Raw genomic sequence first — 21,472 nt, 5'->3', positions numbered from 1 at the left:
TTACACACTATTACAATGCCTGGTCAGCTTTGTTTTCCTTACACTTAAGGATAATAATTGTCCAAAGACTGACTACTATGAAATAATCCAGCATTCTCAAGGCAGCTTGCGATACTGAATTATACAGTTTCTGTAACAAAGTATTAATATGCTACATAACATTTCAAACACATACACAGCAGCACGGAAAGCTTGTGAAATGTTTATTATTGATATATTCCTGAAGAAATTCACAATTCCATGAGTGAACATCACCATCCATTTTCACATGCATAGGTTACATTGTTGTAAAACATTGAGGAGAGCAGTAAAGGCAGAGATTTAATTTTTACACTCAAAAAAAGCTGTTTTTACTAACACTTGGCTTCAGATTTTTCTTAGTAATACCAACTACCCATGCACCTCTGCTCTGATGCATTGTATCACTGCTTAGATGGGAAGGTTGAGCCTGAGGTAATGCACACTGTGCCAGAAAAGCCGATATTGGGGAAAGAGCTCCACAGGGCTGAGCAAGACCAGGAACAATGAAAGCAAAGATGTGGGCACCAGTTTCATGAAGGGACAGCTACAGCATAGAGGTTGCTGTGGAAAGGAGATGCACACACAACCCGCTGCCAAATCTCTCAAGAATATCATTGTCCTGAAGCAGACCAATAAGATTGATTTGGTGCAGCAGGACAAAGGCAACTGAATTAGGAGTAGCGGGGGGGAACACACAGACACGCACCCACACATATTGGCAAACAACGTGTTGCAATGTCATGTTTAATAAGAAAGCAGATCATGCAGAGGCAGGATTATATAGTACAGATTACAAATTGCTCACAACCTGTGGTTTGATGCAAGATGATTCATGTAATAACTGATGTTGCTTCCCTATTGCAGCTCTGTGTTGATATTCAGCCCTGATCATAGCAAGACACATACAGCACAGAAACAGGGCATAGGCTAGTTGACTGCACAACCCTTTTTGATGTATCAGTAGCCACAGGAAGAGCCCACAAAGGGATCTAAAATGGATATCATACCAGATCCCTTTACATTGCCACAATGATACCTATAAGCCCCCAAGGTGTTAGTAATATAGTCCATAGCATCAAGAACAGAGCACTTAGAAAGTTAGGAAGGCATTCAAAAGAGATGATCGGGAACGGTCATCTGAGAAGGATGTAAATGGATTTTTCAGAAGATCTGAGCATCTACAGATGCATTTAATGGCAGCCCCAAATGCTCAAGTTTTCCTAAATGCTGTGCCCTGGAGCTTGGCCACATAGCTACATCCTGCTTGTCATCTCCTGGACATTCTTCTTTCAGCAGCAACTCTCACTAGGTTTAGCATGGTCTACAGCTTCCAATCGGATATCCTCGTCCCCATCTGGCACCACCGTAAACGTGTGAGCCCCCAGGAGCCCTGGCAGCACTAAAGCCAGTTCCAACTTCAGGGGCTCCTGCAGATCCCACGACGCTCTGCTGCGGGAAGGTGCTGAGGATTGGTCCAGGGAAGGTCACAACCACCGGCGGAGGGTAGATCACCACCCTGGAGTCAGGACACTGACGAACACAAGGCTCGTTGCAGCTGTCAGCAATGGGCTGTGGCACAGCCACCCCACATGGGGAGGCACCGCCATCAGTGCATGAGCTTAAAGAGTGCACCATTTTTCAGGTATGGCTAATCTGAAGCACAAGGGAATATATAAAAATAAGGCACAAATTCTTATAAGTTTCACAATCAAGCATTATAATAAAAGACTACCAATAGGCTAGAGGGAAAGGCAGAATTTTCATAGCTCAGTTCCTAGAAGACACCTATAAATCTTGTATTGAATACAATAACATCTGGAAATGAGTTTTCATGAAAAATTAATTGGACCTTATCCAGATCTGCATTTACCAAAGCAAATAGCTGAAGAGTCACAAATTTATTAATTTACATCAAGAAAACTTCAGACTGATATCAGAATATTTGCACAGAATTCACCTTAAAACTACAAAGGCTTTGCTAGAAAGAGGAATTCAGATGAAACTTACCTACTTCACAAGAGAAATAAGACAACAGAAATGATCATACAAGATCTGATGTTGAGCACTTTTATACTCACCCTCAGACTGCCCAAAGCATGAATCACCTACAGGCATAACATCCTAATCAATTACTAAACACATTTCTTTCAAGACTTAACTTTGTTAATGAATGTCAATTGTTTTAAATAAATCACTCTGTAATTATTAGTTTGTCTTTCTACCCCATATGACCTGTACTTTACTGCTTTCCAGACTCCACTATTTCAAAACTTTATATAGAGGGGATAGATACTCTGCCTCTGCATCTTGGAGAAAGACAAAATGTTTATATGGTTCATGCTTGATGTCCTCCATGAATGGACTTCTTCCCAGGCAGGTGGTAAACAGCCATTTGCTTGGAAGAAAATGTACTTGTCTCAGCCCAGGAAGAGTTGCAAAAGTGATGGATAACCTGTGTTCTTGGCCTAGGGGTAGCCAGGTTTGTTGTTCTGTGATGAAATTAGGCTAATAAAAAGTCTTGCCAAGGCTCTGTCACACTGCAGAAATCCTGAATTTTATAGAGTTATATATCCAAATGAGTCAGTGCAGCTCTTTCAATTAGACACCAAGCATGCGTTTCTTTAAACATTCAAGCTTTAACAATAAAAAAGGAAAAAGGGTAAGACCATATTTTATATGAAATTAAATGTCCCATACTGTGAAGCTATAAATCATGACCTGATTAGGGGAATGGCAAAAAGACAATAAGTAGGGTGTGGCTTAGGCAAGACCTTGTCAGACATTTTTACCAGTGAGTCACTTCAATAAAAGTGCACCTAAAGCCATCATAACAACACATGTTGCACATATAGAACAAGTGGAAGATGCATTTTGGAATCCCAGTTGCTGATGAACTGCAATTCATGTTGCCAGTGTGGGGCTATCATCCAGCATAAGGAGGAGGCTTTCTGACACTCAGCAGTAGAGTGAGCAACAGATGCCAAGGATGGCAATGGCATTTGCCAAACAGACACTCCCATGGAGCCATAGTGGCTAGCAATCTGTCCATTCTGATTTACACTTCATTTTACTTAAAAGCAAAGATATTTTGCTACTTCTGTAGTAACAGAGAGGACTTGTTTGGGCTGTTCTATTACACTAAAGCTCACCTCAATGCCTTCTCCCTTTCTCCCAGCAGCAGCATGTTCTTGCCAGGAAAAGCCTTCCTTTGGTGGAGTTAAAGGGGGGATGTGGTAACGCTGCAGAACAAAGTTCCCCCCTTCCAGGGAATCTCAGGGAAAACATCTTGTATATCATCAGATTGGCAGCAAAATAATTTCTAAGGTTAGGACCAGACTCCACTGCATTATATGCTACTGTGGAGTAGAAACCTCAGTCAAGATTTCAACAATGGGAAATGACTGGGATGCTTTCCTACTTTAATTGCATACTGAGATTTATCTTCACAGTATCATAATGTTTGAGGATGACATACGATATTTGTAATTCCTTTGGAAAACGGGCTCCTCCTTTTCTATAATTGAAAAGCATGTGAATTGCAACATATGTCTTTATCTCAGCTTAGATTGGGTAGCAATTTATCCCTAAATTAATTCCTCAAAAACATTGGAATTAAATATCTAATTACTATTTTCAAGTTAGCCAGCTGAAGATAAAACTGTTAAGGCTTATTTTAGAAATATATTAATAATTCTGTCTTGAAAAGTCAAGATCTTCAATGTGAGAGGAATTCACACTGCTGGGATTTGTTTCGTTCTCTGCTGCAGACTGCTTGGGGTTTACGTCACTGCAGGGTCCATTTATGTAAACATAAAGGTTAACACCACTGACAGTAGGCATGCCAATGCTTTCTGAAAGTATTTTCAAAGCACATTGTAAAAGCTCATTAGTGTTCTAGACAACTGATGTTGTCATATGATTGGGGGTTTGGTTTTTTTGTTTTGTTTTTTTAACAAGAGTATTACAACTGCCAGCTCAAACACTACCAGAGAAGACAAGGAAATAAAAGTGATGAGTCAACCAGTGAACCATAGCCAAAACTCAGTACCTAAAGAGTGTGTCCATAAGGAAGTAATGCAACAAAACAGTGCACATCAGCTCAATTTACCAGTTAAAGCAAGCTTAAGAATCAAATTCCAGCCCCTTAAAAACTAAAGATACTAAACACAAATATCATCATCTTTGTATCCATCAGGAGACAGAAAAAACACCTGAGCTGCAGACAAGCCATCAACACCTTCAAGCACTCAAAGTGCTGACAGGACACATTTATTCTGTATTTAACTGAAGTGTTAAGATTCTTCAGAAGACTTTAATAGTCCTCTATCTGTAAGGATACACAGGAAAGATGTATAAAACCTTAAAGGACCAAGCTAGAGCTCACCACCAGAGCAGGGAGCTCTCTGAAGACATCCATTTGATTATACTGTTCAAAAACACAGACAGATATCAAGAATCTCATCTTTGAGACCATTGAAAAACCACAACAAATAGATCTGATTTATGAAGTTTAAAACTCAAAAAATGTGTGCGGCTTAGTGTGCACACCACAGCAGGTGAGGCAGGAACCTTAGAAATAATTACATCAATTACATGTTGGCTTAGGCTAATAAGGATTTTGTGCCCAAAAAGGTGTTCTCTCCACCAAGCTGACCAGGAAAGTATGTAAAAGTAATTTGAGGCTCAGAGCTTCATCCATTTCTCTTGGTTTCTTCTCCTCAAACCAGTATGTGTGATCATCTCAACTGCTTTATAACTACTATACTACAGCTAAATAGACTGTAACCTGGAGGGGCTTAGCACATTTAATTTCATAACAAAGAATATAGATATGAGAAGCCACTGAGGTTTTTCCTGCTTTGTCTTAAAGTTAGCAGTACCATAAAGGCTGTGAAGAGACAGCAGTTGCAGGGGGAGCTGAACTTGTTTGTGACTATGAAAGCATGGAACTCAGTGTGTAATTTTTAGAAATATAACCTACTGAAAACCTGGAACTACATTTATCTCAATTTGCTTTACTTTAGACAACAGCTGTGCACTCTACTTTTCCTTTGCATTAAAAGATTGCATTTTACTGTTGCCTTTCATGCTTTCTTTTTCTCAAAGGAAAAAAGCTTTCTTATGAACAAGGCTTTAGACATCCCATGAGTAAAAGTCCAGAGCTATTTGACTTCTGAATGAGCAGCCATACAGTTTGATGCCCAGCTTACAAAAAAAATGGGACAGGCTTGGAGATGTGCTGCAAACATCCTAAAGACAGCCTTGATGCCTGCTCACCGCTACACAGAACAGCTCCAAAACTGTTGCCCTATACACTTAACCAAACTTATCACTTACCACTGGCCCAGTCTCAAACCCCCCAGCAATGCTACATTATTCTGCAGAGAATAACACAATTTCCCATAATTTAGCGTTCCATTAGGTGCTTTTAATTTTATAGATGTAAACAGCTTCAGAGACAACATGCTTTGAAGAAAGCCAGCACTGGGCTCAACATCACAAGAAGATTTGTAACTGCTTCCAGCAAATGCGAAATGGAGAATTTCCCACCCAGACATATCCTCCACTACCCAGCTCACCACTGCGAGGGGCTCTCAAACTTATCAGCTGGTTCTGATACTTCTCATTGCTCTATGTGATAGCTCATGCATTAACTTTAAGCCATGAGCCATAAATTCACCTGGAAGGTTGAGAACCAGAGAAGAAATACCCATTTTTCAATTGCCAAGGGTTATTACCCAGTCATTGAGGCTCTCCATGCTGTGTTATGAGCTATGCAATGGAAAGGTGAAGAGCAATGATCTGCTACTCTCTGGTACTACACCAAAGTAAATGCAGAGATGGAATCACTAATAAAGGCTCCTGCCTCTGAGCATTACATCTGAGTTAAATTTGGCTAATTGGACATTGCATCATCATCCACATGCCCACTGGGAAAAATATTTTCCCTTGAAGCAGATGGCATTGGCTATTGCTTAACATGGGATATCAAGATGAAGCCCTGGCCTTACTGCCATGGTATCCATCATTTTGTCCCAAAACAAGGGGTTGCAACAAGAGTCAGTATTCAGGGTTATAACTATATTCCCCTTTATAATATACAAACTTGTATTATATTTACTAGTTACGTAAAATCAGGGAGATAAACCATAAATTCAGCTGGCCTTTTTCTGAAGAGATACTCTGAGCTAGAAAGAGGAAAAAAGGACAACAACATTGAACTTTATCGAACCACAGTCATGCCTCATGGCATGACCTGTATCAGAGCCTGTTCTCACCCCCACACCTCAGCTTTGCTCTACTGATAAATTAAGATGGTCCTCACAGGTACCATGCTTGTGCAGACCTATGTTTACCCATACATAAAACAAGAATAGCACTGACAGAAGCTATTTAATAGCATCTTCATAACAGGACCTCTTAAAACTCCTCACAAATGCTCCTTAATGTTTTCCATGAGCAAAGCTCTTAATGACACCAGCACATATCCAATTTAAAGGATGCGTCTCAAGACATCAAAGGCTGCTAATTACATCACATGTAGGAAGCAGTTTCCCTTCTGATAGACAAGCACAAGGCACACACACAGGCAGCATCCACACAGGCACAACTGAGGTCTAGGTGCAAACCAGTAGCTGTTGGTATGGTCACATAGTAAGATAATAGGGTCATTAGAAAAGCACTCTGCCCTTTGCTATCACTGGGATGCCGTAATCTACTCCAACGTGGTAATTCCTTGTTTCTCACCAAAGGAACCCAACCAGATGTCACCAACACAATTGCTAATCAAATCAGAGTGCCTGTAGGACCACAGCTGCCTGTATAAAGCACTGCCCCCACAGCCAGCTTCTAAATCCTTGGCAAAGTCATTATTCCCTGCAAGTTAGCTATGTCAGTTTCCAAGCAGATGCCAATTTACCACAGGATGAGTCCTGTGGCACAGCCCTGATTCTTTTACACCCCACTAAGAGGCAGTATCAGCTTGCCTGCACACTTTCCACTGGTCTTGTTTCCAGCCATAAAAAGCAACCAAATGCAAAGCCTAATAAACCCAGGGATTGACTCTTATTAAGTTTGAAGAGCACTAGATCAGTCATACAATAAGTAGCCAAGTGCCAAGCTTTAGGTACATCTCTCCCAGCCTCACTTCGCAAAGCCAGATTCCTCAATGCCCCCAAGCTGCCTAACTGCATTTAAATGAACAAAAGGAAAAATGGAGTAAGGATGATCATTGCCCACTTCCCCCCTGCTGCTTCCTGATTGTCAACCTGCTAAAAGAAGCTTTGAGAGGGACAGCTTTCTTTACATAACTAATGAGGTCAATGGAATAAAAGGCAGCTTTTACTTCTCCTATAAAGATTTAAAATGGAAAGAACCCATAGGGTGTGAGGTGCCTTTCATGGTATTTGGGGATAAAAATATATTAATAATCACAAGTGAGTAAGATAATTACAGCCAACAAAAAAGTTGCATATGAACAAATTCTCTCCTGTATCTAATTAGGATTTGATACACAGTGGCTCAGGTTTTCCATGCAGTCTAAAAGACCATATAAAAACACTCATTTCCAAGCTTTCAATCCAGTTCTTACTCTCTGCTGTGAGCTCGGTAAGTTATTTGCCTATTTCTATTTCTAACTAGCAAAATGTCTTTTTGTTTGTACTTTGAACTTGAATCTAGATGCTGCAGAAAATACCCTGACACTGCAAATTAAGGGGTTTGTTTCTTTTAAAGGATCTTTCTTGGGTTGGTTGTCTTTGGTTTTGGGGTTTTTTTTTTGTTTGGGGTTTTTTTTTTGGGGGGGGGGGGGGGGGGGGGTGTTTGTTTTTTACAGGCATAGACCAACACAGGCTTTTAAAGTTGAGCCTGAGATTTACAGAACCTCACCCAGTTTGGGATGTGTTGTTTCCACTTCGAGCTGGCCATTTAGGTACCCATATCTTTAATTTGCTTTGAAAAAACTGAATTCTAGATTTCTTCTATATTGGAGGCCACTTATTTTAGTTGTTCAAGTAACTATTTCTGTTGGCAGCTGACCTTTACCATCCTAATCAAAGACTGATGTAGATTACTTCTATTATACCACAGAGGCTAATTTTTATCTGGAATAACTGAAGAAAAGTTTGGCTTCTGCATATTCAAGACCCCTTTTATATGTGCTTTTTGGGGGATTCTTCTTTACAAGAGCTAGAATTACCTACCCACTTTCAAATATAGCAAGAAAACCCTGATCCAATCCTGCCTGGCATTTCTCCTGTGTCTGCAGTTAATTGTCAGCTGACATCTTTCTAAACAAATCATATTTCTCTACAGTAGCTGGGACCTAACCCTTGAGAGTTTGTTCTTAGAGTCATCCTGTATGTCTGCAAGAGCAACTGCAACCAAATTGCAAAGTAGACACCCAAGTGCCACTTGCTGATGCTGAGGAAAGCTGATTTGCAGTCAGATTTTAAATTTTAATTAGGAAATCCAAGGTCTCGGCACTTCTCCACACTCAATCACATCTTTGGAATGGACTCCCCTTGTCTCCCAAGTGTGGCAGAGACAGCTCTGACATCCCACAGCTAGGCAATGCCTCTTCCCAGCAGCTGTGACAGACCCTGCACCCTCCTGCCTTCAAGGCAGGCCATCTCCATGCCAGGAGCAGTTCAGCCCTGGCAGTACTGGGTGCTCCACAGGCTAATTCAGGCAGCTGAGATGCAAACATGAGCAGACACCTCCTGTGATTCTTGCAGCCCTTTGGTCCCCCAGCTTCTAGTGGAGCAAACTCAGAAAGAGCAAGAGACAGCAGAGTACAGAGTAGCCAGTAAAGCAACTACACAACTGCATCCTCAGATGGAGAGTTACATTTGACTTTTTCTACTTATATGGGACACTGGCAGCTTGAGCCAGAGTTTCAAAAGTCACTCTGTCCTTAATGAACATTAGGCTTTTTAAAATAGAGCTCTGCCACATCACCCTGCCAAAGATAACAATCCTCTGTTCTGCAATTTAAATTAGCATAAAGGGCAATACTTTCTTTTGCTTTACCTAGTGCCAGCAGAAAGCAATTCATTTCAACTGAAGCATCTGGAAAGCAAATAAATGATAGCCCTTGCCACAAAAAGATGACAACCTCATCACTTATCCCAGATATGCCATTGCCTCACTAGCTGAAGCATGCAGGTCACTTCACAGCTGTGCTTGAAACTCCCCTTCTTCTAGGTATAATAGTTACCTGCTCCACATGACATCTGAAGCTATGAAAGAGATCATTAGTTAAATGCAACGCTTTGCAGTTTCTGCTACAGAGATGAAGGCTAAGAGTCAGAGCAGCAAGCTCAAACAGCAGAAAGGCAGCCTATCAGATACAAGCAGTGATCTGCAGGGAATTCATTTACCTTTCTTCCCTACTTTGTTTTTTAGGTTCACCTCCATCCCAGAACAATGGTTTATTATGGGTACCAATACAAGCAGCAATGCTATATTCCAGGTGGAGTGAAGTATGCCCCACCAGTCTTCACGCAATGCCACAACCCCAGTGTGGTGAAGTGTGTGTCATGCACACCATGTGCTTCCAAAGGCACCAAGATGTGCAGTTTGAGGAAGACCATGCAGAGCAGCCCCATGTGCTCTGCACCATGTTCATCACGGTGTGTTGAGACACACATTGTGGAAGGCCACTCTTCCTCCTGTAGCCCCACGCCTCCTGATCCATGCACCCACGTGCAGGGCAGGGAACATCTCTGCATGCCACACTGTGGACAGCCAGGCATTACAAGATGCCGTCAGATATGCACTCCAGCTCACATCTACCAACACAGCTCATATCCTTACTCATACCAGTGGTCCAATAGCTACCACTACAACTGTGGGCAATAATAAGATCCATGGAGGTGCCTGCAGAACAACCAGGTGATGAAGAGCAAGATGCACACCCTAGCTGAGTTCACAGGCACAGCTTTCAGAAGGACAACTCTTCTCCTGCTGCAATCACAGGGGCTTGTGGACAACCTGATACCTTTACAAACCAGACCTAATTTAATCCTCTTCATGTTATACTCTGCATTAGGTTTAGAGGTCTCATAGCTTCATATCTAGTCTCCTACCATCTACAGTGGACTTAGATCTCAACTGCACGAAGACAGTTTTTCCATGACAGCCAGTGTAAAGGATATGTGAGTTTTACCATGGGCATAATCACTCACATGGATGACATTGCAAAGTGGCCTCAGCTAGCGCAGTGCTAACAAAAACTAGGTCCTTCCATGCTAACATTGCTAAGAATACACACTTCTTTCTGCTTTCAACTTTGTTCCAGAGATTTTGTACAGAAACTGGTTTTTAATTCTGTGCTTTGCTCTATACACAACCAACAGAAGACAAGTAAATATAAAATGGTGGAAAACAGGACTTGGTTTTCAAGTCAAGGGGGTGTACTGTGTGAAGCAACTCACTCTGGAAGCACTTACTACCACCTCTGATGTACCAGCTGGAAGTCAGAGAGTACTTGCTCTATAGTCTGCATTACTTTATTCTCTATGGTGTATAACCAACATCTCACACAATAAAGCCTCTACTGCATTGAACTACCCACCTTCTATTTTGGTTTCTTCCTCCATCCCTTTTCACACTTGACTCAGAGCTGAAAATTCCCAGTTGTACAGCAGCCAGGGAAAAAGAAGCTGTGCTTCCGCCTGTGCTGGTAACAAATACTCAGCTCCCCACAGCGGATCTCAAAACAACTTACAGAAAAGCTGAGACAGCTCTAAAATGACTAACACAGTGAATCACTAAGCTACCAGCAAACACTGGAACTGTCAGGGCAGTGCTCTAACCTCTAGATCACACTGCTGTATGTGGTAGGTCATTAAGCTATTCACAAATTAAGGTGTCATGGCCCCATCCACCAATAAATCCTAATTAAGTTTACCCTAAATCATGCCTTGTGCATTTGTAAACTGTACCCCAGCAATTCTTTGTGCTCCATCATGTGGCCAATGGATTCAGGGAGCATGAGGGAGCTACAGCAAGGCAAGCCCCAGGCAGGCACACACTCCTCCACAGCACAGCAGCAGAGTGCTCAGCACAAAAATTCCAGGCTATCAGGGACTCAGTGCCACAAACACCCAGCCATTTAGAGTAATGCATCAGTATCAGAAACAAGCATAGCAGAAATTGTTAGATTTGTAGTGATTTTTTTTTTTTTTTTACTATTAGCCATGACATGCATTGAAATCGATACTCCCAAATATGTCACTTGTGACAAGGTTAGGCAGGCTACAGGACTCCAAATTCAGTTTGATATGCACAGCAAGGAAGCATCTTTTAAAAGAACAAAAGGTTTGAAGCCAAAAATAAAGTATACATCTTGGAGCCAGAAAATAAAAATAAGAGACAGCAGCTCTGAAGTGGCACAACTTCCCTGGAGTCAGCAGAGGTGGGGATGACTTACACCAGCTCCAGATCTGCCTAGTAGGCAAGAAGTAATAAAGTCATGCTCTCCACCAAGTAGCCAAAGGGCATGCCTCTAATGTGGTTGCATTCAAAGGAGGGTGAAGCTGTTTGGCAATACCCAGCAAGGGGAGCGCTCTCCCATTCCCTCTCCTGGCTGCTACACTACAGCCTGTGAATGCAGCACAACAGCAGACTGAGGTTACAACAGCAACATGAACACAGGAGCCTTTCAGCAGCTCTTTTCATGGTTTTTTCACCCATACTTTCATGCTATACCAAGGCTTTAAGAGGTCCTAGGTAGTCAGAGGTTTCAGTACTGTTTAAGAGCTGATTGCCTTAGTTCATCATGCTCTCTACATCACTTGCCTGCAAACACTTCCCATTTGCCCAACTCTGCTGAACTCCACCAATTCTGGACAAAAGTATCGCAACAAAAATGCATGTGATTTGAATTTAAAAGCATCTGTGCAATACAGCTGTCTGCTCTTTCAACAAGCTGGGCAGCAACTACCACATTTTTATTATTCCTAATTAAATACAAAAAGGGTGAGAAATTAGGAAGGCATTTAAAGTGTCTCTGCCATTCAGAAACCTCTATCAAACTTTCAGAACTGCCTACAGAGGCAGACAGATGCATCAATGTGGTTAAATTCAAAATACCATGCAGTCAAGTTAGCCCAGCCTAGGGAGACAGGGAACATTGGGTCAGAGCTACACTGCAAGTGCCACAGCCCACCAGTCCAGCAGCAAGGCCAACCTGCCCCAAGGAGCTCAGCCTAGTCTGCACTAGCCACCCAGCCCTGCCCTTGGATGTTTGTAGGCTGAAAGCAAACAGCAACTCGGTCTCCTAACACAAAATTTGCCCTTGACAATGTTACATTACATCCTCTGTAACTAAAGATTATAGAATTAAAATTATCTTTCAAACCAAGAGTGCTTTCAGCAGTAGCTGATAACCAGCAGTTTTACCTCAGCAGCATCACAAAGAATAATTCAAACAAATACTTCAATAAAAATATTGTGAAAATAATTAGGACACAATCTTTCCAGTTCCAGGTGCAGAGCTTAGGAACACATTAGAAACCTTTGTCCCATCCCAGATTTAAGTCTTACTCAGTGTACTTGTTCCCAGCCACTGTCCCCAGGAGGAGGGAGCCACCCAACAACTCTGGGGCTTCTCAGAGAGCACATCAAGTTCTCAACAAGAGTCAGGAGGACCTCAAATATTTGCAGGCTGAATTTGTTCTCTCCTTATCAGCTTTGACTTAGCACATATCTACAGTTCAAAACCTGGCAGGAAGAGCAAGAGAAAGGCTGCAAAGAGGACAGAAGTGTGATTTACTAAACAGTGGCAACATCTCTACCAGGCAAGAGCCAAAGCCAACCAGGAGAATTTCATAGCTAGTAATTTGCTCTTTAGTGAATTTCTGGTGCAATTCAAAAGCATAGCAGTTGGTGGTTTGACCCCCATACCATAAAAAACATCCTGCCTCCAACATCAGGAGTAAAGCATCCAAAGCCACTTCCAGCACACAGTAGCCAACAATTCACAGGAGAGCAGACTCACAGGCTCCTCTGCCTGATGTGATGGAGAGCACTTTCCACACATGACCCAAACCATCCATTGCATCAGAATAGATCAGAGCAGACATCCACAGGAAGGTAGTTGCCTGCATGTCCCCCAAATCTGCATTCCCTGACCCCAGACCAGCACCAGCTCTGCAGCTGCAGCCCATCTGCTCTCATCATTGCCACCACCTGAGCAAAATCAGCCAGCACCTGCTGCTCAAAGCCTTTAATTTAGTACTGCTTCACATGTGGCATTCAGTTTATTACTACTTTTCAAACTTTTTTTTATATTATACTTGGAGCCAACTTTGTGTTAGCTAACCTTACAAAGCACAGTAGCTGCCTTTATTTCAGTGCATTATAAGGCTGTTCATTATTTTAAAAGCCCAGCTCGCTGCAGACAGTAATTTACACTGAAATATCTCCTTGACATGCTCACAGCTGTCACCGGGGGGATATGTATCTGTACTTCAGCCACCTGCACTAGAAATAAGGCTCAGGATTTCCAACAGCCCAGAGAGCATCCCAGCTATCCCAACACATTTGCAATCACATCCTGGTTAATGCAGCTTAGCTACGCCCTCCTCTGGGCACTACCAGCTTACACAGTTCCTGGTTTTTAAAGGATCTCCAACAGCAATGAAGGTGTCACTTGCTCTCTTGCAATTGGCCAAGCTGCATTTTCTCCTGAAGCACATACAGCAGCTCCATCCCTCCTCAAAATGGGTCAGGTCAAGGACACACTTCAGTGCTGACAGCCCAGAACTGAGCAGCTGCCCAGCAGGGACAAATAATGCACAGCTGCTCAGCGCCCAAAATCCTAGTGATAGAGGAGAGCAAGCAAAAGGTTAAGATGTTGCTCTCCAAAATGTTAGGGAGGTGCTTTGGTGCCACAGAAAGGTTGAAAAGCAGGTAGAAGCCTCTCAGACTTTCTCCCTGCAGCCTATAGCCCAAGTATCAGAGAGGATCCTGCAAGCCAAGGCTTTAACTCCTTGAGAAACTACAGAAACAGCCAGTAGAGAAAAACAAGAGCTAGAGCAGCCCTGAAAACATTCCAGCTAGAGATAGTAGCAGTGAAGCACAGTACTCCGTAATAGCACACAGGTTAAAAACCATCTGAAACCATTTTTCACCCCAGCTCTTGAGATGGGAATTAAATACCTGTGGTGGTCTCACAGGAGGGTTGCAGAGCTGAGCTGGCTACAGACTTGCAGGCTCTTCTTCACTCCTAAGTGTTTTGCTTGGAGAAGTCTCCCCCTTGCTAAGAAAGGCAACACTCATGGGTTTCAGTAAAGAAGCAGCTTGCAGATAAACTGGTACAAATATGAAGTCCTTTCTGGAAAAGGAGTCAAAGCAGAGTTTTCTCCACCATTCAGCCAGTACAGTTGCCAGCACTCTCACAAACTATTATAGGGAGGAATAGAAAAGCAGAAACAAGCTTTCTGCTGCATTCAGAGCAAGCTTTCCTGTTCCTAAGCTTCACCTATCTCTGCCAGTTTCATAATATTAACCTAAATCAAAGCACCCTACTGGTAACTAACCCCTACACTAACAGCTCCCTAAAAAGACCTCCTACATCAATAAAAGATTATAAAACCTAAGGGGGGGGGGGGAGAACACAGTTATATTTAGTGCGTGCCTATGTCAATGGCTAACAAGCATGGGGCAGCTGAGAGCAATCTGTCTCCAAGCAGACATAAAGGGGGCATAGGGTTAGGGCAGCAACTTGGTTTTGCATGTCAGTATGTGGGTGGGGAGTGTTGGAGGAATATTGTTTGTTACTGTTGGTTTTACTTCTTGAGGGGCTTTTCTTTCTATGTAGGTGTGCCTTTTGGTTGTTGAAGTAAGAGTTGTGGTCTGGCTTTAGCAGCTTATTGAGCACATTAGATAGTATTGAAACAGGCCCTGTCAAATCTTTGATGCACTGGGTTTGGGGAGGTTCTGGGGCTAGTTTCTCTCTATAGAAACTTGTTCACAATTCTCACTACTTCAGAAGCAGTTTGCAAATCATAAACCAAATCTTAATATGGGGCTCTTTTCTGCTCAAATATTAGAAAATCAGAGCATCCTAGAAGCTGTCTGAGTTAACAATAGGCTTTGTTTTTTTTCCTGTTGTGATGCATATGCTAAAAAAGGCAGAGGGTTTTGAGCAGGGCTACTATACTTTGAAAGACATTTATTGGTTTTGCTAGGTTTGGGAGAAATGGTAAAAGGTGGCTGAGAATAGCTTTTAGGGAAAGTCTCTTCATATGTTCATGCAATTCTTTTAAATTCCTATTCACTCTAACAGGTGTGGGAACTTCTTAACTTTGTGGGATTGGACAGGTCCTGCTTTTTGAGAAAAGTGATATAAAGCCTTCTTCAAAGCAAAGAGAATGATCTAGATGGTCATAGAGCACCATCCTGTGGCAGTGCAAGTGCTGAGCTGGAGGAATGTGTTCCTTCCTGACTCCCCACCCCTCATTCCCAGTCGAGCTGCAGGTTCTTGTAATTAGCTGATGCATAACCAGAGCTCAGCTGATCCCCAGCCCAGATATTGCTGGGGATGCAAACCAGTGAGGAGTGAGACAGGCAGATGAGCTATTTGCACAACACTTGGGGAAGGTCTGGTCCCTTCTCCAGGGACCTCTGTAGGGCTCAGCCCCTGACTTGTATTGGTAAAAGAGGTAGCTCTGTCAGTGTTTGTTCTTCATTTTGAAGGGAGTATCTGAGGCATTGCATAATGTGATTTTGGCAGTTAAAGAATGAATGAGGGTGTGGGAAGGCAAAGGAGTGCAGGAATGGTGTGCCTTGCTGTTGAAATTGCAAGTTGCTGCACTGATGACAAACTTCTGGCAGTAAAGTCAGTGATAAAGTGATGCAACACTGCCCAGTGGTGGAGATGTAGTAAAAATGGTATATGATGCCAGGGACTCCTATGTGGTGGTGCTGGCTTGCCCATGACTAAGTGGTGGAGAAACGGGCCAGCTTTAAAAGGAAAGAAGTGGTAAAGACGGTAAAAGTTAACATCAGACTACTGTGAGAAACAAAGGATTTCAGCTGTGAAGGCCAAATTCTAAATCTTCCTTGACTGTGGAGCTCATGGGACCTTACAAGGTCCCTGATCCAAATGTGCCAACTCCTTTCCATTCCTGAGGGACTTGCTATTTGACTTGGATTTCTGGGATTTTATACATGGCTGTCCATACCATCAGTTTATGCATGTGTTTGTCTTATAATTGCCCTGTTCATATCCTATGGGAATGTTATCAGAAGCTGGAGGCTTTGAAAGGAGAAAATCCTGTTTCCTCACTGCACTTGGTTGTGTATATCAAGTCTTTTCATTGCAGGAGGAAATAAGGTTTACTGCAGTCTGGAGAGACTGCATTTCTCCCTCTCCAACTCCCTTTAGCTTTCTCTGGATGGTGCTGATAAGATGAGGCTGAGAAGAGTGAGGAGGGCTGACCTGCATTGCCATATAGCTGGGCTGTATGTGTAATTCTAGGAGGAAAATCTGGGGGACTCTCCCCCTGAAATACAAGTCATAAAGAGATGTTCTTCAGGTGTCCCTACCCCATGCAGAACATCATATTTCTGATGTGTCCTACTCTGTCCTATAAAACAGGTAATGGTTTTGCTGTCCTCTACTGACATCCTCGTGTAAGTAACTAAGAATCAGCTGTTGGCAAAGGGGAAATTCTCCATAATCCTTAAAAGTCGTGATGCCCTGGAGCCATGAGGCTTCCCACTAGTCCAAAGTTGCCAACTTAAAATTGCTGTTGGTTCTGGTGGACCCTGTGTCCTAATTCAGGGTAGCTGCATGGTGAGTAAGTGCCCAAATGGTGCCATGAGCTGGGGTCATTGGAAGGGGTCGCCTATGTTGGTGGCATTCCTTACTCCAACCATCCTCACTTTACTGTCAGACCAGCTAATCTTGATTTATTCTAAAAGCTCTCTTGTGAAGCCTGCAGGGCGTTCCCAGGCAAATAAATTAACTGTCGGATATGACCACTGATGATAATGAATGGCGCAATTAAGACTTTCCATTTGATGACTGTAATTTTAATAGGCTGGTGCAAACCAACTGAATAATATGGGAAGGAAGCTGCATCAGTGTCATAGGAAAAACTGGGCAGATGACCCACTAAACAGCTGGGTGGATCATAAAAATAGGAAGCTATGCAGTTAGACTTGCCAGGTGATGAGCAGCTCTGTCTTCCCAAGGAGTTTGTCCTACACTCAGCCATTGTCACCATGGATCCATACTGGACAATAAAATGAGGTTGGCCATGACACATTTTGAGTGCTGCTGATGCCTAGGTGACAAATGACATGTTCTTCAAGCAAGCTCTCCTGGCATCTCAGAAATGCTCCTATTCCCTGTTGAAGAGGAGAGAAGGAGAAAAATGCCCGCTGCTGAAGAGGTTCTGCTGGGGAACAAGGTGCTGAGGCGGTGGCCATCACCTCATCACCACCTCAGTCTCCTCCGTAACCCAATCCTATGGGGTGCTGTGCATGGGTTCTGCAAAATTCCTGCATGTGAAGATAGAAGGTTTGGTGTGAAGTAGGATAAAATGAAGACTTGCTCTAATACTTAGTGCTACAGATAGTGAAACAAGACAAAAACACATGGGGTTTTTGCCCCCCTTTGCAGTGGATGTTGTTCCCTTTTGGAAGATCTTGAAATGTTGAGTTAAGGAGGGCACGATCTGCCTGCTTGGGCTTACTGGGAGATAGCAGAATTATCTTCTGTGAGGAGAGCCTGCTGTGTAAATAAGCTGTGAACAAATGAAAGGCCTGGGTCTTCTCACACTGCCATAATCAAGGAATAGCTTCATTAAAGCCAAAGGACTTTAAAATATTGCTTGCACCCAATGCCAGTGAGTTGGACAGCAGGCACATGCCAGATGCTTCCCATGAATGTCCTGTCACGTGTCCCATTTCCAAAAACATGGATGTCTCTAAGCCACAGCATGAGCTGAATGAATTAGTCATCTCCAGCCTGAATGTCCTGTAATTGCCTTGCAAACCACATTTTCCCTTATCAGGGCAGGAAGTCTGGCCCGGGAGGTGATGTCTCTGGGTTCAGCCACCCCACAGGACTCTGGGGTGGGTGTGGGCTGGTGGTCCCTTCTGTACCTCATTACTCACCTGTAAATAGAAGGAAATGGTCTTCTCCCACCTAATGATGTGGTGATGGTCTTGGGGCTCTTTCTCTGGTCACCATCTAATATGTGGGAAGTCCAATACCAGAGATAATGGGCTCATTTGACTGGAACTGGAAATCTATGAACAAGATTGACGTTTGAAGGAAGGTAGTAGCCTTTTTACTGTGGGATTTAGCTTGCTTTGTGCCCAGGCTCTGCTGGGTGCTGTGCATGTGCAAGCAAACCAAGAACAAGCTTTCAGAAACGGGGTGCTTCCCGTGACACAGGCTCTCACACAGGAAGCACCAATGCTTTCCTTGTCACTTTGTGCCGTGAGGCTCGTGCCTGAGTCTATCTCACCCCATGGCTGCCAGCTCCAGAGCCATGGAGGGGAAGGGCAACTGTGGTGTTGGAGGGCACTGTGTCCGCAGCGCTGTGGTGCCTTTCATTGCATTCCCCTTTGTGCTCCTGTCTTTGCTGTCATTACAAAACTTCTCAGTGATGAGACTGTGGGTGTGATAAGAGATCTGCATATCTAATGTAGCAGGGTTGTTGCTCAATTTTGACTTATCCTCCTTTTTGCTTTGTCTGCCTGTTGCTATCTTACTTGGTAAGACTTGTCTCTAGGTTGAGGTATGCCAGAGAAAACAGTAAAGAAAGACCCATGTATAATTTTTTTTTTCAAAATGTTCTTCCACTTTTTCAGAAATGTTAGACATTTCAGTTATTTAAAAGTGATCATTTATGTTTGCCCACACTGCCATTTCTTATCACATTCAGCAAACATTGGTTGAAAAAAGTAAAATAACTGAAAAAATATTTTCCCTATTTTGTTTGGTAGAGCATTTATCCTGTTATCTAAGTTTGGCATAGGTATGAGGCAAAGTATACCACTTCCATACATAACCTAGAGAGCTAAAAACCATTTGAGGTGATCAGCTTTTTGGTATCCAGCAGACTCCAGGTATAGTGTAGCATCCAAGCTGCCCACCACCAAATTTTGTCAGATATTAAACAGAGCAGTTGGAAACATTTTGATCTGAAGGACATTTCTTTGATGTAGCTTCTGTGACATGCTGTGATTTAAAGCCAGACAAAATTGCACTAGTGTGAGCTTTGCTTCATGCCATTGCAAAGCTGCAGTACTGGGCAGGTGTTGCTGCTACTAGTAGGGCATGCCCTAGTCATCCCATTCCATATCTCCCAATTCCCTTTGTAGCACCAATAATTTCCCAATGAGCTTCAGAAGAATGAGGAACCAAGATGGGGGAAAGAAGAAAATCGAAAACAGGGTGTACCCATGGCTTTAATGTATGTGGCAAATTGCAGGGACCAGATGAAAGTGAAACCAGGAAAGGAAGCCACAGCTGGACAACTGACTGTTCACCTGCCAAAGCCATTGTATATTAATTATTGGGGAAAGTTGTTCTTGTTGGGGTACACAAACCCCATCATCACTGTGTCCACATTCCTTGGCAGAGATATACAAATCATGCCACATGTTGAAATTAGGAGAAATACTCACAGAAAGAGCTCTAGCCAAGATCATAGATGGTTAAGTATTATAATAAGGGCAAAAGGGCAATTTCTCCATGGACAGACCTGGGGGAAGAGCTGGCACTGAGGATAGGAAAGGATTGAAAGCTTTGATCCCCAAAATAGAAGCAGAACCTGATGGGTGGAGGCAGAAACACTTCCAGATTAAAAATAATCCTTCTTTTCCAGTTCCTGCACCCATCTGACACCAACGATTAAGTGGGTAGAGAGGCAGGCTGTGCCTTGTCTGAAGAGACAGGGAGTGAGGAAACAGGTGTGAAAAGAAAGTGATACTGTGGGAAGGAGAAAAGCAATTTCTGCCTAGTAGAGGTGGATCCATGTCCTTAGGACAAGGGTGCTGACTGCACCAGAGCAGGGGCCGCCACCACGAACAAAGCATGGCATTGATCCTGGCCACCGCCGGAAACTGTCAGCCATCGATGACACACGTGGCACCTGATGTCTGCCATACCCAGCAGCAAGTTTTACATCACCAAGTCATGAGGCAGCAAGGGCAGGCTGCCTGTTGGGAGAGAGTGGGTAGGTCTTGCTTTAGTGGCAGTGAGCTGATGAAGAGATAAAGCTGTTCTGAATATTCTTTATGTGTTGTGGGAACATATTTAGCTAACGGTCACAAGAGCATTCCAGATGCCTTTAGAAGGCCTTGAACAGAATAAACAAGAAGACAAAAATAAGAAAGATACCAATTAGAAAAACACAGGTGCGCATTCCACGATAAAGAGAACTTGGCACAAACAACCTCAATTCGGCAGTTTATCTTGACCAATTAGACTGAGACAAGTCTCGCATGTTTTAGTTAGTATAACCAATTATGTCTTATGTTTATGCGCGTGTACAGTGTTAATATAACCAATCATTAAGTGTAACTAGGCGCGTGGACAGTGCGTGAATAATGTGTGTAACCAATAGTAAAATAGCTAAACGCATGTACGGATGTAACCAATGTATAAAATGATGTCTGATGCTCTAGTAAAGTGGGCTTCACTTAATCACATTGGTCTGTGTGTGATGTCCTGAGCCTCCGCAATTGGCGCCCGAACAAGGAACCCTCGGATCGGTGTTGAATTCTACGACAGGAGCCGACGGAGAGAGGGAGTGGAGAAGCCGGACAAAACCATCCCTGCTGCCCCGGCAGGATGACCAGCTGAGCTGGGAAGACAAGGAAGCGCGCACAAGTGAATAGAAAAATGGAATCTCGCCCTAATCAGGTGAGCGGTCAGAGAAGGAGATGGGGTTGGACAAAGAGCAAGAAGCGGTCCTAAATCTCCTTCAACATATTCTAAGAGAGGCATAAAGTATGATGAAGCTTGTTTAAAGCGGCTTTTACAATGGAACAAGGACAGAAACTTTTTAATTAGTGTGGGTAGAGCTTTTGAGCTTAGTACCTGGGAAGCTATCGGAACCTCCCTATGGGATGAAATTAGTGACGGGTCTAAAGAAGTTAAAGGTCTTGCAACTTTATGGAAATTAATTAAGACAACTCTACAAGAAATGAAAGCAGATCGTAAAGCGTCTGCGTCTGCTTTTGCTGCGCTCTCTTCAACCACAAGCGAAGGGGAAAAGTGGGGAGAAAAACATAATGCAGCGAGAGAAACTTTTGGCTTTCCTGGAGCTTGTCTGCCTGCTCCTGTGCCCTTGACTTCTGCTCCACTCCCTGGGACTGCCAATATTAATCAGCCATCTGACAGTTCCCAAGCCTCCCTAACTGTACGCTTAAAGGAAACACTACAGAATCAGGAAACGAGTAAAAATCCACCTATGAA

General features: G+C 43.1%; 1 protein-coding gene across 1 annotated transcript; it reads right to left on the bottom strand.

Annotated features, from left to right (window-relative positions):
* Window positions 1-738: 738 nt before the first annotated feature.
* On the bottom strand, window positions 739-2,077 carry LOC115346536 (feather keratin B-4-like). The gene is made up of 2 exons (XM_030026647.1): window positions 2,029-2,077; window positions 739-1,674 (listed from the first exon to the last, which is right to left on the bottom strand). Exon 2 carries the CDS (start codon window positions 1,654-1,656, stop codon window positions 1,333-1,335), a length of 324 nt encoding a protein of 107 aa, XP_029882507.1. The 5' UTR covers window positions 1,657-1,674; window positions 2,029-2,077; the 3' UTR covers window positions 739-1,332.
* Window positions 2,078-21,472: the final 19,395 nt, after the last annotated feature.

This window comes from Aquila chrysaetos, chromosome 9 (genome assembly GCF_900496995.4).
Source record: "Aquila chrysaetos chrysaetos chromosome 9, bAquChr1.4, whole genome shotgun sequence".
In the NCBI taxonomy this organism is placed as follows: domain Eukaryota; kingdom Metazoa; phylum Chordata; class Aves; order Accipitriformes; family Accipitridae; genus Aquila; species Aquila chrysaetos.
The sequence above is the reverse complement of the archived record's forward strand: the minus strand, read 5'-3'. Positions and strand labels throughout refer to the sequence as shown.

Coding starts and splice junctions, on each gene's coding strand:
- LOC115346536 (XM_030026647.1), bottom strand. CDS start 1,656: ATGGTGCACTCTTTAAGCTCATGCACTGATGGCGGTGCCTCCCCATGT.